This window comes from Sarcophilus harrisii, chromosome 1 (assembly GCF_902635505.1).
Source record: "Sarcophilus harrisii chromosome 1, mSarHar1.11, whole genome shotgun sequence".
In the NCBI taxonomy this organism is placed as follows: Eukaryota; Metazoa; Chordata; class Mammalia; order Dasyuromorphia; family Dasyuridae; genus Sarcophilus; species Sarcophilus harrisii.
In genome coordinates this window covers 706,518,564-706,532,744 of record NC_045426.1, presented here as the reverse complement: position 1 = coordinate 706,532,744, position 14,181 = coordinate 706,518,564, and the positions used below count along the sequence as shown (strand labels likewise).

At 45.9% G+C, this 14,181-nt stretch overlaps 1 protein-coding gene across 4 annotated transcripts in view; it reads right to left on the bottom strand.

Annotated features, from left to right (window-relative positions):
• Positions 1–14,181, bottom strand: part of NF2 (neurofibromin 2) — a 103,243-nt gene that overhangs the window by 31,651 nt on the left and 57,411 nt on the right. For all 4 annotated transcript variants that reach the window (XM_031948887.1, XM_031948888.1, XM_031948890.1 and 1 more), the window contains exons 8-10: positions 11,601–11,735; positions 3,644–3,718; positions 3,148–3,261 (exon numbers count right to left, since the gene is read on the bottom strand). In XM_031948887.1, coding sequence (XP_031804747.1) covers positions 3,148–3,261; positions 3,644–3,718; positions 11,601–11,735 — 324 coding nt within the window. The remainder of the gene's footprint in view (positions 1–3,147; positions 3,262–3,643; positions 3,719–11,600; positions 11,736–14,181) is intronic.

Sequence of the window (14,181 nt, the reverse complement as noted above, 5' to 3'; positions counted from 1 at the left end):
CTTTTACAATTTTTATCCCAATTGATGCTTACAACAGCCAGAGGTAGGTGCTATTATTATTAACAGATTTAACCGATGAGGAAATTGAGGCAAACAGAGATTAAGTGGCTCTCCCAGGGTCATAGAACCGGATGTAAACTCAAGTCTTCCTGATTTCTGGTCTAGCACTTTATCCACTGTGCCATCTAGCAACGCCCCATGGTGGGGGCCCTCCTCACCACGTCCCTGATGATGCAGCCACCACTGATCTATATCCCTTCTTCATGATCTTTTCTTCCACATTTGCCTGAAAACCTGTTTCCTGTGTCCATGCTCTCCCCATCCTCTAGGTGCTAGTTGGAAGCTACAGTGTTTCCAAATTTTCCCTTCTCCCTTCCCTAGCAACAAGGAGACTTTCAAGGACCAAATCTCCCAGATCTTACCCAATGTAAGATCCTCCTCTCTGTTCCCTGGCCAGCTCTCATCAATCATAAGAACACTGGTCAGGGGCACATCTCCCACTTTCTAAGTAAGGCCTCCTTCCTTTTCCTTTCTTTTTCAAGTCTTCCCTTCTTTCCACTCATTCCCATGTAGGCTCTTCTCTTTCTAAGACCCCAGAGGGCACCTTTCCCTTATTGGCAGTCCTTGATTTGATACTGGTGTAAAACTACTTACCATCCATCATGTGCCCTCCTATAATGTAAAGTATCTCTCTCTCTGTCCCTTCCTCCTTCCGCCATTCCCCTCCACCTCACACACACACCCCAAATTCCAAAGAAAACACCTGCAGGCAGGGTGTTGCCAGGTTCTGTCCATCATCCCCACTGGCCCCTTTACTTTACTCTGCTATTTGGGGTATTTGAGAAGCACATAACCTCTTCATTTCTGGTTTTCTTTTGAAAAATGTTTCCAATTCTTCTTTATTGGTGAATTTATTATTGAAATTTGCTTTTATGGTTAAGCTCAGATTTGTAGGTCTTTCAGATAGATATTTTACTTGAATAACGAACATATTTCTTTTTAATGTTCTTATTTTTTGCTTCTTCTCTTTTAGAGTGTCCTTCCCTTCTGTATATTTGCAAACTCAAACTAGCCTCTCTTTTTCTTCTCTGGTGAGGTTTGCCATTACAGATTCAAGTTTTTTTTTTTTTGTTGTTGTTGTTGTTTTTTAATTCTGCCCATTTCTGTGTGCTTGGCGTACATGCAGACTATAAATTATGCTTTCATAATTCCTATTTTCCTTTTTAAGCAGTCAGAAACAATGAACTGTGGAACCATGTTCTCAAATTCCACAGGGTCTTCTGTCTAATCAAGTGAGGGATCATCTTTTTTTTTTTTCTGCAGTTTTATTCATAGATGCTTGAACTTACTCACTACATCTAGATGCTGTATTTCCTTTTGTTCCTGTTTTTCCTGTTGATTTATCTGTTTACATTCAAGGAATTTGAGTTTTCTTCCTGAGATCTTTATAATTTCAGTCTTTCTTCCCTCCCTTCCCCCCTTTCTGATGCCCTCTCCTCCGACTGTGGTTTCCTTGGGGGCTGGAGCCTCCTGAGCATCTCAGCCTCGTCCCACACTGGGCAGTTCCCAGTTCACCAGCGCAGGTCTCTGCCAGCAACTCTGAGGTGGTCAGAACTGGCTTCAGCTGGACGCTGGGCTCCTTCTCTCAGCCTTGGTGGAATACTGGACAGGCCGCAACGTGCACGGTGTCCGACTCGATTACCAGGGCTGCTTCCTCTGTTCCTTGGGTCCCTGATCCAGCCCTAGCAGATCCTGCTTCCGAGCGCTGATGCTCCTATTCTACAGCCCCTGCAGGCTTTTGTTTCTGAAGGGCCGTGGCCAAGCTGGCCAGGAGACAGGACCTCCATGGCACTAGAGAGGAAGGGGGGCCAGGGCATGAAGGCGGGTTTTGACATAGGCCTGTGTCATGTCTTTGGGTCTGCCAGAGGAGGTAGGGAAGGGGTGCTGAGTGAGCTCAGAATCAGTGAGCAGCAGTTCATGGGTTTTAGATGATTTTTTTTTTTTTTTTTTTTTTTTACCATGTCTGAGACACAGAAATAGCTGAAGTTGCTTTATCTTTGACATATACTTTCTGCTTTGGAGAGAGAAAATCTATGGATCACCATCTTGTTGCTTATGTGACTCAAAAGTTATCGCAGCGCATTGTTTCTTGTTTTGTTAAATATTCCCCAATTCCATTTGAATCTGGAGAATCCAGGGACCTTGTCCTCTCTGACAGAGGCTAGAATTTTCTGAGTTTCAGATTTTGATTATGTACAACACCCAAGGCTTATGATAAGCAGAGCAGGGAACAGGGGGCGGTGGTTCCCTAAATGAAAATGCAGAGATGCAGGATCAGGTCAAAAAGAGCTCCCGCAGGAGCCTGAGGGCTGAGCTCCGCAGCAGAAGCCAGTCAGCGAGAGCTGGGACCGTGGAGGGGCAGCCTTCCTCATTGCCCTCAGCTCTTCAGCAGCTCCGCCACATACCTTTCAACAAGGAGCTCCAGGAACATATCCCATACCATTGTTCCAGAAGGCAGAGGATGCACGTGTCTGCCCATGAGCAGAGCCCCAAGTTCACTTCAAGAACCACAACAAACAGTGTTCCAAATGCCAGGCCTGGGTACTATCTGTCCCCCCACTGTGGACCCCACTCTGAGTGCAGCAGTGTGCCAAGTCAGGATGAACCTGGGGGCTTTCCTGGCCCTCTCCACTGCTGTGGCTGTCTAGTGGTCAGGCCAGAAATGTGCTCGGTGTGGGGAGCAGTGGGCTCAGATGGCTGGGGTGGGTTTGAGGGAGCAGAAAAGCCCAAGAGCAGCAGACAATGGTTCAGATGGTCCAATCTGCTGCAGGGCCAGACCTGGTCAGTATCCTGCCGGGGAGCTCGGAAATGCTGCCAGACACCCCATCCTCAGCTGGTCAGTGAAGGAGATATCACACCAGGCAAAGGAGCGAGGCCGGCCCTCTCCGGCCCTCAGTTTCACCCAGGTACCCTAACTTGCTCTGCAGCTGGGCCTGGAGGCGGTGTGCAATGGCAGTGATCAGATGTGTCTGTGTGTGAGGGGCTCTCCCGGGCCAGACCCGCTCGCCATGGTGGCCACAGGGGCCCCTGGGTGTAGGGGGTCTGCTGCCCCAGACACCCCCTGCCAAGTGGGCAGGGCTCCCTCACCTGCTTTCTGGCCTTCTCTTCCCTGGCTTGAGCTTTCATCTGCTGTACCTCCAACGAGTCGGCCTTCCTTCTCCGCATGAAGAGGTCATGGTTCCCAATGCACAGCTGCAGAATCTGGGCAAGGGAGACAAGAAGCCATCACTGCCTGTGCTTAGCTCGCACACCCCTGACGCACGGCCGGCAAAGCTGGCCTGTGGGAAGCTGGGAAGGACAGTTGGGGGCTCCACGGGCCCCTCAGGGCTACTTGGAGAATGGGCCGGCCTCCTCCAGACTGCACAGCTCCTGGGCCTGCGGGAGCACAGCAGGTGGGCCGTGGGTGGAAGGAGGGACAGAGGAGGAAGCCTCTCACCCACCTTCCCAACAGAGCTCCACAGCAGGAGGGTTAGTCAGCCCCTTTTGGGGGGGGGGGGGCGGGACACGTGCCACTCAGCACGCCCCTAATCACGAGGACGGCACGCTAACATTTTCAGAGGGTGAGGCCTGAGCCTCCACTTACCAGCTTGTTAACACGCAGCTTTGAGGAGTTAAACTTGAAGACGTCAATCTTCTTGTCCAGAGGCTTAATGGTGAACTACAAGAGGAAGAGAAAGCATGATGCTGCATGATGCCCGTCCAGAGGGAGCCACCGGGAAAGGCAGACACTGGGGAGGGCACGGACAACGGGAAGACATCAGGAAGGACATGGGCACTGATAAGGGTACAGATACCGAGAAGGGCACAGACACCAGGAAGGGCACAGACACTGGGAAGGGCACAGACACTGCTGTGGCCCCTTCAATGCAGCAGGGGTGGGGGTCCTTCTCAAGGTGCTGCCAATTAAGAGCCAAGGCTGAGGGGCTGGCAGCGGGCCAGATAATCAGCGGACTCCATGGCTCAGAGCCAGCCACCATAAAGGATGGAGAGGAGGCAATGCACGCTCTGCCCCCGGGCAGCTGACGCTGAGGGGGAGAGCCCAGCTGAGCCCACAGAACAACAACCAACGGTGGGAGACGTTCCAGAAGAAACCCCCTCCCGTGGCTGGCAGAGGCTGAGCCTTGCAGGTTCAACAGGAGCACCAGGGAGACCTAGAGCCGAAAGGACAGGACTCAGGCAGGTGTTTGGAGGCACAAGGGGAGGGAGCGGAGAGCAAAGCCGAGAAGAGGCGCTGAGGGCAGAGTGGGACTGGGCTGTGGGAGACCCTGAGACAAGGGACACAACTGGGCCCTGGCTCACGGGCTGGCAGAAAGGGGACAGATTAGGAGGCCCTAGAAAGCCAAGAGCAGGGTTCCGTTTGGCACGATGGGCAAAGGGAAGCTGTTCGAGGTTCCCAAGCAGGGGAAGAGAGCAGTCCCTCCACACAGGCAGCTGCGGCCGGCAGAGGCAGGCCCTGCCTTCATGGGACGCACAGTCCTCCTGCCCCTCTCCCAACCCCTGTCCTCCTGGGCCGTGCTGGGGCAGAAGCCCCAGGGAAGGAGACCACTTCCTGCCAACTGCTCCAGCTTTCCTTTCAGACTCTGCTGTCCCCGTCTGTCTCAGCTCTTGGAGCCTCTGGGTCTGCCTTCCCGGCCTCAAAACTGCTCCGCCGACACTTAGTAATGCTCTGCTCTGAGGCCGGCCTATGTGCTGCCCCCGCCTCAGGCCCCTGCCCAGACCCCGAGGTGGCAGGTGCCCAATCAGACATGCTTTGTGACAGTCGGACATGCTCTGTGACAGTTATCAGGCACGTGTTTCACATCTAAGAGGTCGCAGGGTCAATGGGTCATTCCAGAGCCCAGTATTAAGCCCACCGGGGCCAGGCTTTGGTGTTTCTCAGGCTGGTAGCTCTTAATAAAATCCAGACAATCAAATTCTTATCACTTAATTCAAAAGGCTGCTTGGGAGAAAAGTGCCCTATAAGCATAACTGAACAGCCCCAGGCCTGGGTAGCTAGGACCTGGGAGCTTGGGCAGGTGGAATTTGTGGTCTGCCCTCCCCTGCAGCCCCATCGGCTGGGGCCGCCCTCCTATGAGATTCTATGGAGCTTCAGTGGTTATTCAGGCTCTCGGGCTGATCTAGTGTGTCAGGGATGCCTTTTAAACACACACACACACACACACACACACACAGCACAATTCCTCAGTGTGGCAAAATGGTTCTTTCTTTCACAGGGAGACAAGAGGTTAGCAGAGCGGGGCAAGCTAAAACCCCAGCATCCTTCCACGGCCTGGGCCCCTGCTGACTGCTGGAGGAGCATTTCTTGAAGCTCCTTTTGCTCTTTAACTCAAGAGCTGTCAGTGGAAAACCACAAATAGTGGAGCAAAGCCCAGCCTCAGCACTAAAGAGCGTTCGGAGATCAATGGCTCACTTACAATGCAAACCTTTCTGCTCTGACAGCTTGGCTGTCACGAAACCAGGACTAGTAAGACAACTAACTTACTACCATGTCAAGTCAGCTCGGGGTTGTCCATTATGTGCATTATGGCCATGATGGAGGGTGATGGCTCTATTCCCCCGGAGAAGCTAAATTAGGGTTTAGGATGTCAGACCTTGCTAGGGGAGACTTTAATCTTTGGGTTCTTTGAAGAATGAGTGTTTGGGGAGCTTTTAGTGCTCCAACCCATGGTGGTGTAGTAAACATTTTTATGAAATTGAAGAAGAAAAATTATCATACTGGGGCAAACCAAATGCTTGAGTAATGTGGGCTTTCAGTCGAAGAGCTTTTAGAAGGAAACACCTAAAAGCCACCTTAGGGTCTCTAGCTCGCTAACACTTTCAAAATCAATTTCGACATTCAATTTGTCTGACACCAATTGGAACCAAACAGTATCAAAAGCGAAGGCTGCTTTTCCTCTGGTTTATATCAACAAAGAAAACAAGAAACTGCCCACCCCCAGCTGCCAGATCCCGAAGGCCCCCCGGTGTAAGGGCAGCCCTTGAGACAGGGACCTTACCAGGTCCCCATGCTCTGCCTTCCAGCGACGACCCGTATGGGCCTCTTGTGCCCTAGGCCACTGGAAGGTCTTTGAGGGCAGAGACTATCTTTTTGGCCTTTTATTCTCCATTGTCTATGATGCCTTGGATACTAATAATGGTGCTTTGTGATGCTTTGTCTGTTATTATCAGAGAACATTTTTAATAAATATTTGTTGAATAAATTACAATGGTTGAGAAATTTGGGTCACCCTCCTGCAGGAAGAGATTTAAATTCTGAGACCGTACCTCTCTGGTATTAAAACTTAATTATGTGCTAACTGTTTAGGGTGTGCTAGTTTTTTTCTTTATTATTAGTTTATAGGTTGCATGAGGACAAAGTCTGCTAATTACAATAACAACTCACATTTGCAGGGTGCTTTAATATCTACAAAAGGTCGGCCAGATGGCTGGATGAATTGAACACTAGGCCTGGAGTCACAAAGACCAGAGTTCAAATTTGATCTCAGACATTTAGTAGCTATGTGATCTGGGCAAGTCACTTAATCCCCCGCCTGCATAAAACCTGAGAAGGAAATGGCAAGGTCTTCTGGTGTCTTTGCTTAGAAAACCTCACAGGCAGTTGGCCCAGAGAGTCACAATTGTCTGACTCAACAACAATCCCATGAGATCAAGAGCACAAGCATTATCATCATCCCAATTTTGCAGATGAGCTTACCAAACTCGGCCATAGACACGGACAAGTGTCAGAGGCAGCAGACATGGGTCTGCTGGCTCAAGATGCCAGGTGTAAATCTCACCTCGGACTGTCATAAGCATCACCGGCACCAAACAGAAATAGGGAACACTTAGTCTGACTTAAGGATCCTTGCTGTATTTTTATTTATTTTGTTAATCATTTCCCAATTACATTTTAATATGGTTCAGGCCACATCCAAGAGCACAGCCTGTGGGCCACATGTTGGGATACAAATCTTGGTTGCAAACCTTAACGTGCCAGTGCCTCTGTTTTCTCATCTGTAAAAAGCGCAACAATAATACCGGTATGACCCACCTCATGGGGCTATTACAAGCAAAACATTAACAAGGCATTTTCCTCAGAACAATCCTGGAAAGTCGGTGCTTTGAGTATTATTTTTGATCCCTTATTTTACAAATGAGCAAATTTAGACCCAGGAAGGCTATGTTACTTGCTTGGAGTCATACAGCCAAGGAAGTGCCTACGCTCACTGCAAACTCTGGTCTTCCTGACTCCATGCTGGACATTCTTTTCAGGCAGCAAAAAGTGAACTGGTTGGTTGCCTGTTGTCCTTTGTTCTCAAAGAGAATCAAAATGATGTCCCTATGTGAGAGTCAAATTACAGTGTGTCCAACTGTGGCTGATCAGACTGATACTAACTCGGAATGCTCTGCCATAGATCGGAATCCCTATAACATCTGGGGATGGACTCTTTACCTGTGCATCTAGCATTTCTTCTGAGCTAATTCAATTCTGCTTTGCTCACAGAGCACAGCCCCTTCTCTGATGAGGGCACGCCATGCTGAGTGGTCCTGTCCCAGTGTTTTCCATGACATATGATCAATTCTAAAATTTTTAAGAGAGGCCTTGAGAGTGTCCTTGTATCACTTTTCCTGATCATCTTATGAGTGCTTGCCACGTGTGAGCTCTCCATAAAATAATCATTTTGGCAAGCATATGTTTGTCATTCAAACAATGTGAGCAGTCCATCAGATTGTACGCTTTGCAGTGGAGTTTGAATGTTTGGAGGTTCAGCTCAAGAAAATGACCTCACTATCTGGAATCTCATCCTGCGGGGAGACCTTCAGAATCTACCTAAGACAATTCAAATGGAGGCAATTCGGTTTCCTGGCCTGGCGCTCAGAGAACATCTAGGTTTCACAGGCATACAGCCATGGGGTCAGCACAACGGCTCGGCAGACCTTCGGTTTGGCGGTCAGTCTAGTACCTCCCCTCTCCCACACTTTCCTTTGGAGCCTCCCAAACTTTAAGCTAGCTCTGACAGTGCGTGTCAACTTCATCACATGTACATGTCTGGAAAATACACTGGCAAGCTAAGAGAACCTAGTCATAGAATTCAAAATTTCTCCATTTGCTATAACTGGCGGGTCCACATATGGATGATTAAGTGCTGGCTGATTTTAGGCCAAAATGAGCCCAAGTAGCAGAGAACTGACCACATTTTGTTGCATCTCAGCTTCAGAGCTTGCACTGAGCGCACAATCAACTGCAACAAGTCATCAGGCACCAACACTCCTTCCACGTTAGTCTTAGCTGCAGCCTTTTCAAGAATTACTCAGTGGTCACTGAGGCCGCGTTCGTCCCCCCAGAAGGAGTCTGGTAGCACTGAGGCAGCCTTGTTGCACTTCGCCGATGACTGGAAAATTACCCAGAAGCCAGGCAAGCGTTGTCGTGAAACTGACATATAACGTTGAAGAATTTTTCTGGGTAACTCAGTTTTGAGATAGTTTTCCATGAGCTCTCATGACTGACCGTATTCAGGGCCTTGATCAGCTCTATGAACGTTATGTACAGAGCTCTGTTCTGCTCCTGGCATTTCTTCTGGAACTCTCAGGCAGCAAACATGCTTCAACCATTTCTTGGCCCTTTCTTCAGCCACGCTGGCTCTCAGGGAGATGACCATCTTCTGGGTGAAGGATCAGCCGATTAAGGAGGACTCTGGCAAGAATCTTGCCAGGAATAACTAAGAGAGATCACCCTCCTCCCCTGTGATTGTCACAGGACAATCGATTCCCTTTACCTTTATAGAGATGGACAAAGGAGGCACCCTTGAACTCGTGGAGCCTCTTGCCATATAACCTGGAAGATTTCAGTCAGTTTTCGTATGAGCAGTGGACCCTGCCTTGTAAATCTCAGTTGCAACAGAATCAGCATCAGGTGCTCTGATGCACAAAGGAAGCCTAACGGCATTCAAAACCTCTTCAACAGTTGGTTTCCACTTGAGGTGAACAGTCAGTGGCTTCAGCATTAAGGTGACAGTCTGTTGAGAACACTGTGGAAGTGTCCAGTCCATCTCTCCAGGATCATGTCACCAATTATCACTAATCAATGTGATCCTATCAGCCCTGAAGAGCTGAGATGCACCATGGGTCTTTGGCTCATAAATATCTTCAGGCATCATAAACTTCTTTGGATTGTTACAATCAGCATAAAACTGAATTTCATCTGTCTTCTTACTGAGCCAAGAATCCTGTATCTCTCTAAGCTTCACATGTACTTTAGTTTGATGGAATTAAATGCTGTCTTCTTAGATATAAATGAACTAGCCTGCTAGTACACGCTGTGGAGTTTTTGTTTTTCATTTAGCAGCTTCTGAATTTCCAAGCCACTTTTGTCAGGCTGATTTTGATGTTTGCAAGTATTCTGACTCAGATAAGCCAAAGTGATGCTGACACCAGATCTCTGAAAGCTCCACTTTTCTGCTCCACTGTTGCCAACTTTGTTGACTCAGTTTTCCCTCCAAGTTTGCAACAAACTGTTCCCTTTCAGAGAAACACTCTAATCTGTTGACATTAATTCTTCTGATGGCATTTTTGCCTTGGGATCGCCACTTTTAAAAATGCAAATATTCGGCTTGGAGAGGCTGAGTCTATGATCATTCCAGCATTCCATATCACACAGTGCTTTGGTCACTCTCCCATCCTGTCTGTCTCTCTTCCTTACCATTACATAGTCCATTAAACGCCAATGTTGGCTGTGAGGGTGCATCTATGAAGTTCTGTTGCATTTAGATAAATAGAATACAGTGTTGGTGATGAGAAGGCCACGAGATGCACAAGTCTTCAATAGTGAATGGCCACTGCTTTGCTGTTTCCAACACACCATTCCTCCCAAGGACTCCCTGCCATGTCTGGTAGTTGAGCCTACTCCAGCATTAAAGTCACCCAGGACTGTAAGCTTGTCTTCTTTTGGCACACTGATGAGAAGGGTCTCCAGGTCTTCATACAATTTTTCTTTGACCTCATCAGGGCTCATCATGGTGGGAGCACAGGCACTGATGATTGAGACCATCGCACTGTCAGGAGCCTTCTGTTCGCTCCTTTTGGTAGCCATATGAGCTTGCCGACTAGAGTAGTTCTGATGCAGCTTCCCAGTGCTTCCCTTCACTACGGCCCCTCCAGAAAACCGTGCATCCAGCTCCTGCTTCAGTAAGCCAGCCCTGTTTCACTTAGGGCTACTGTCTGAGTGTGGTATCTGTGGGTTCTCTCGTAACAAGAGTGTCCAGATCTACTGTGTTATCTGTAGGTGGGTGCACATTGCATGTACCGGAGGTGAGTTGAATCAACCTGGTAGAAGTTTTCGTACATTTTTTCGTTTTTCAACAGCCCTGCCTGCTGAGGTAATCAGGCCAGGTTGGGTAAGCAGACAATTTTTAGGGCATCTTTTCCAGCCCCTTGCACACCACATGAGTTGAGCACTACGGTTGTTAACAGGCTACTCAGACGCCCAGAAGGCTGCTGAACCCCACTGATGCCTCCAATGAGAAGATGACCTTGGCCTGAGCCGCCTGTGTGCAGGACTATGATTACAGCTCCCAGTGTCACTGCTGCTGTGTCACTTGCCTGCAGCCACAGGACTTTGTGGGTAGAAATGATAAAATGGTATGAGTGATATCTTGGAGTTCACACATAAACTTTAGTTTTATTTAAGTGATTCAAGTAAGGCAGAGCTGCCAAGTCATTGGTCTGGTTCTCTTCCAGCCTCACAGTCCCCTGGCAGGACAGATCAGGATGACTGGTGATGGCAAGGATGCAGTGGATGACCTTGGTATCTTCAACGTCTAAGCAAGCTCGAAGCACTCCGCGGCGCCTGCTTTAGCTGCCTTCGTGGCCACTGAAACAAATTGTTCCTGTCTGCCCATTCCATCACATCCTCGAGGTAGATACCCCTCCTCACCCATTGGTGGATTTGAGACCCCTTGGTTAACCTCAACCTGCTTTAGCCCATCTGATGAAATGGTTTACCGGGGTATGGTCACTGTGCAGGCTACAGTTTCTTGGAGCCACAGGTTAAGAGATGGATCAGGTGGACCCCAAAGGTAGGAAAGCATCTGGAAAAGGGTTCAGCAACCCTTTCAGTCTTCCCTGAATATGCCCTAAGCCCCACACAATAAGTTACTATTGTCATGTTAGACATAACAAAAGACTGGGCACAGGAAAGGTGCTCAGTAAGTTCTAGCTTGATCCTGACTAACCAGCCTTGAAACTAACTAACTGACTAACCAGGCTTAGAAATTTTCATTTTTTATCGTACTTAATGATATAAATAATCCTGCCAGGTTAAGCCTCTTGCCTCCTAAACAACGGAGTTCGGTGATTTTCAAGAAACAGAGGCTGGCTACTCTGTTGAGGATGTAAAAATTAACAACCAAAAGCCACTGCTCCAGAATGGAGGAATCCAGTGCTGAGGGGAAACACATCCAGCATCCAGAGGAAGCTTCCAGCATCCAGAGGAAGCTTCCAGCAAGCGAGACAAATGAGAACATTCTGTACGGTTCCTGGTACCAGAGGGTGTATTGCCCTACCTCTTTGTCACTGTAGGAGATGTTCCGGATTTCATTCCAAGGGAAGGAGATTTTGGGAGTCAGTCTGTTTTCAGGGTCGTATATATGGAGTCCCAGAGCATCCACACCAAGCAGCAGTTCTGTGCCCTTTTTATTCTGTACATCAAATAAAGAAGAGCCACTGTCAGTTTCATCTCAATCAAAAGACTTTATTCAGATTTTAAAATATTTGAACAAATGGTTACATTTGGCAAATTTCAACTGGTTCCAACTGAAGATGCAATAAGTGCTTAACCCAGAAAGAGCTATAGCTTCTTGGAGGAGAGCACAATGAGACACCAAAAAAACAAATGTAACATGTTTTGCAAACATCAAAGCAATGTAGAAATATTAAGCTAGTATTATCTTCAGAATACCGCTGTGAACTGTGTTGTTATGGTGACATCTTTGTACCCAAGGGAGTTAACAGGTAATTCCTAACGCCAGCTCAAAGAACCCTCACAGGCTAAAAAACGGAGAAGCATTTAGGAACAGCTAATTTATTCACATCAAAAGAAAACTTAAAATAAACCCAAGACCTAAGCTCCAAGGCTAAGAACTCGCTAGAGGACACAGACTTCTGAGAAAAAGAGAAAATAGTCTGGCAGAAATTAAGTATATAAGACTAATGACTCACACCACATACCAAGATAAGCACCAAATGGATACATCCCTTAGACATAAAGGATATCATAACTAAATCAGGAAAAAAGGGGAAAAATTAGTTGTCTGATCTATGATAGAGGAGGAGTTCATGACAAACAAGCAATAGAGAGACTCCTAGAATCACAAAATCATCACTTCATTATACAAAACGTAAAGTTTTTGAACAAACAAGACCAAAACATCTAAAATTAGAATGGAAGCAAGTACTAGGTGGGAAGAAAAAAAATCTTTGCAGCAAGTTTCCCTATTAAGGGTTTCATCACTTCCAAAATATATACAGGGTCTTAGTGACTGAATCTTCTGGGGTACTCTGTGTAAGAAATTGATCAAAACTGAAAGAATAAGAGCCATTTCCCAACATAAATAAATGCCAAAGGATGTAAATAGACATTCTAAAGGGAAGATATCCAAATTCTCTATAAGCCATATGGAAAAATGCTTCAAATCACTAATAATTAGAAAAATTAAAACTCTTCATTTTTGTTTTATATTTATCAGACTGGTTGACAAAAAAAGAAAAATGACAAATGCTGAAAAATAGGAAAACATGTACATTAATGCATTATTAGTGGAGCTGTTCTGTACTAATTATACCCCAAAAGTTACTAAACTGTGTGTACTCTTGACCCAATGATACCACTACTCAGTCTATGACCCAAGGCAATAAAAGAAAAAGGATCTAGATGTACAAAAATATTTATAGCAGCTCTTTGTATATCAGCAAAGAACTGGAAGCTAAAAGTAGACTCATCAATTGTAGAATAGCTGAAGAAATTATGGCATATAAATATGTCATGTCTGGTAGTGGTATTATTAGATCAAAGGATATACTTGATTTTACCACGCTTTGGGCATAGGTCATATATCTTTTGATTTTTTATCAATTGGGGCACGGCTCTTAATTTTTACAAATATGACTCAGTTCCCTATATGTTTGAGAAATGAGGCCTTATCAGAAAAATTTGCTTCAAAATTCTTTTTACAACTACTATTGTCAAAGTATATTTTTAAAAATTTCTTTTTTTGGGGGGTGGGGAGGCTCCTTTCACAACATGACTAATATGGAAATGTTTTGCATGACTACATGTATAATTTACGTCAATTGCTTAACTTCACAATGATGGAGGAAGGAAAGGAGAAAGAGAATTTGGAATTTAAATTTTAAAAAAATAAATGTTAAAACATTTTTATATGTGATTAGAAAAAAATAAGAAGAGCTTTTATCCTGGAAGGGAAAATGGGGTAGAAGATGGGGGTGGCAAGCAAGCAATTCCTGAACCTCACTCATTGAAACTGATTCAAAGAGAAGATTATAGATATATTTAATTATATACAGAAATCCAACAGGAAAGTAGGAAGGAATAGGGGTAAGAGAATTGGGGGGAAGGGGTGTGATGATAAAAGGGAGGGTAGATTAAGGGAAGTAATGATTAGAAGCAAAAAGGTCTCTTAAACTATTATTTATTAATCTGAGGCACAATCAAAAGATAGCAATTATATACATGAAATTATGAAGAACATATTTCCATATTAGTCATATTGCAAGAAAAAAGTGAAAAAATTATACTTCAATTTGCATTCAGAGTGCATCAGTTCTTTCTCTAGAGACAGCATTATTTCATCCTGAGTCGTTTGGAACTGTCTTTGGATCGCTGTATCAATCAGAGTAGCCATGTCTTTTTTTTTTTACTTAAGCTGGAGTATAATAGATTCTGCTCCAGTCCTTTATTTGAACTCTGTGTGTGTCTTTCTGTTTCAGAAGAATCACCTGTAAACAACATATTGTTGGATTCTTATTTCCATTACCTTCTGCTATCTACTTCCATTTTATGGGTGAGTTCATTCCATTCACAGTTAAAATTACTATTTTCTTCTGTTTATCCTTTTTTCTTTTTAT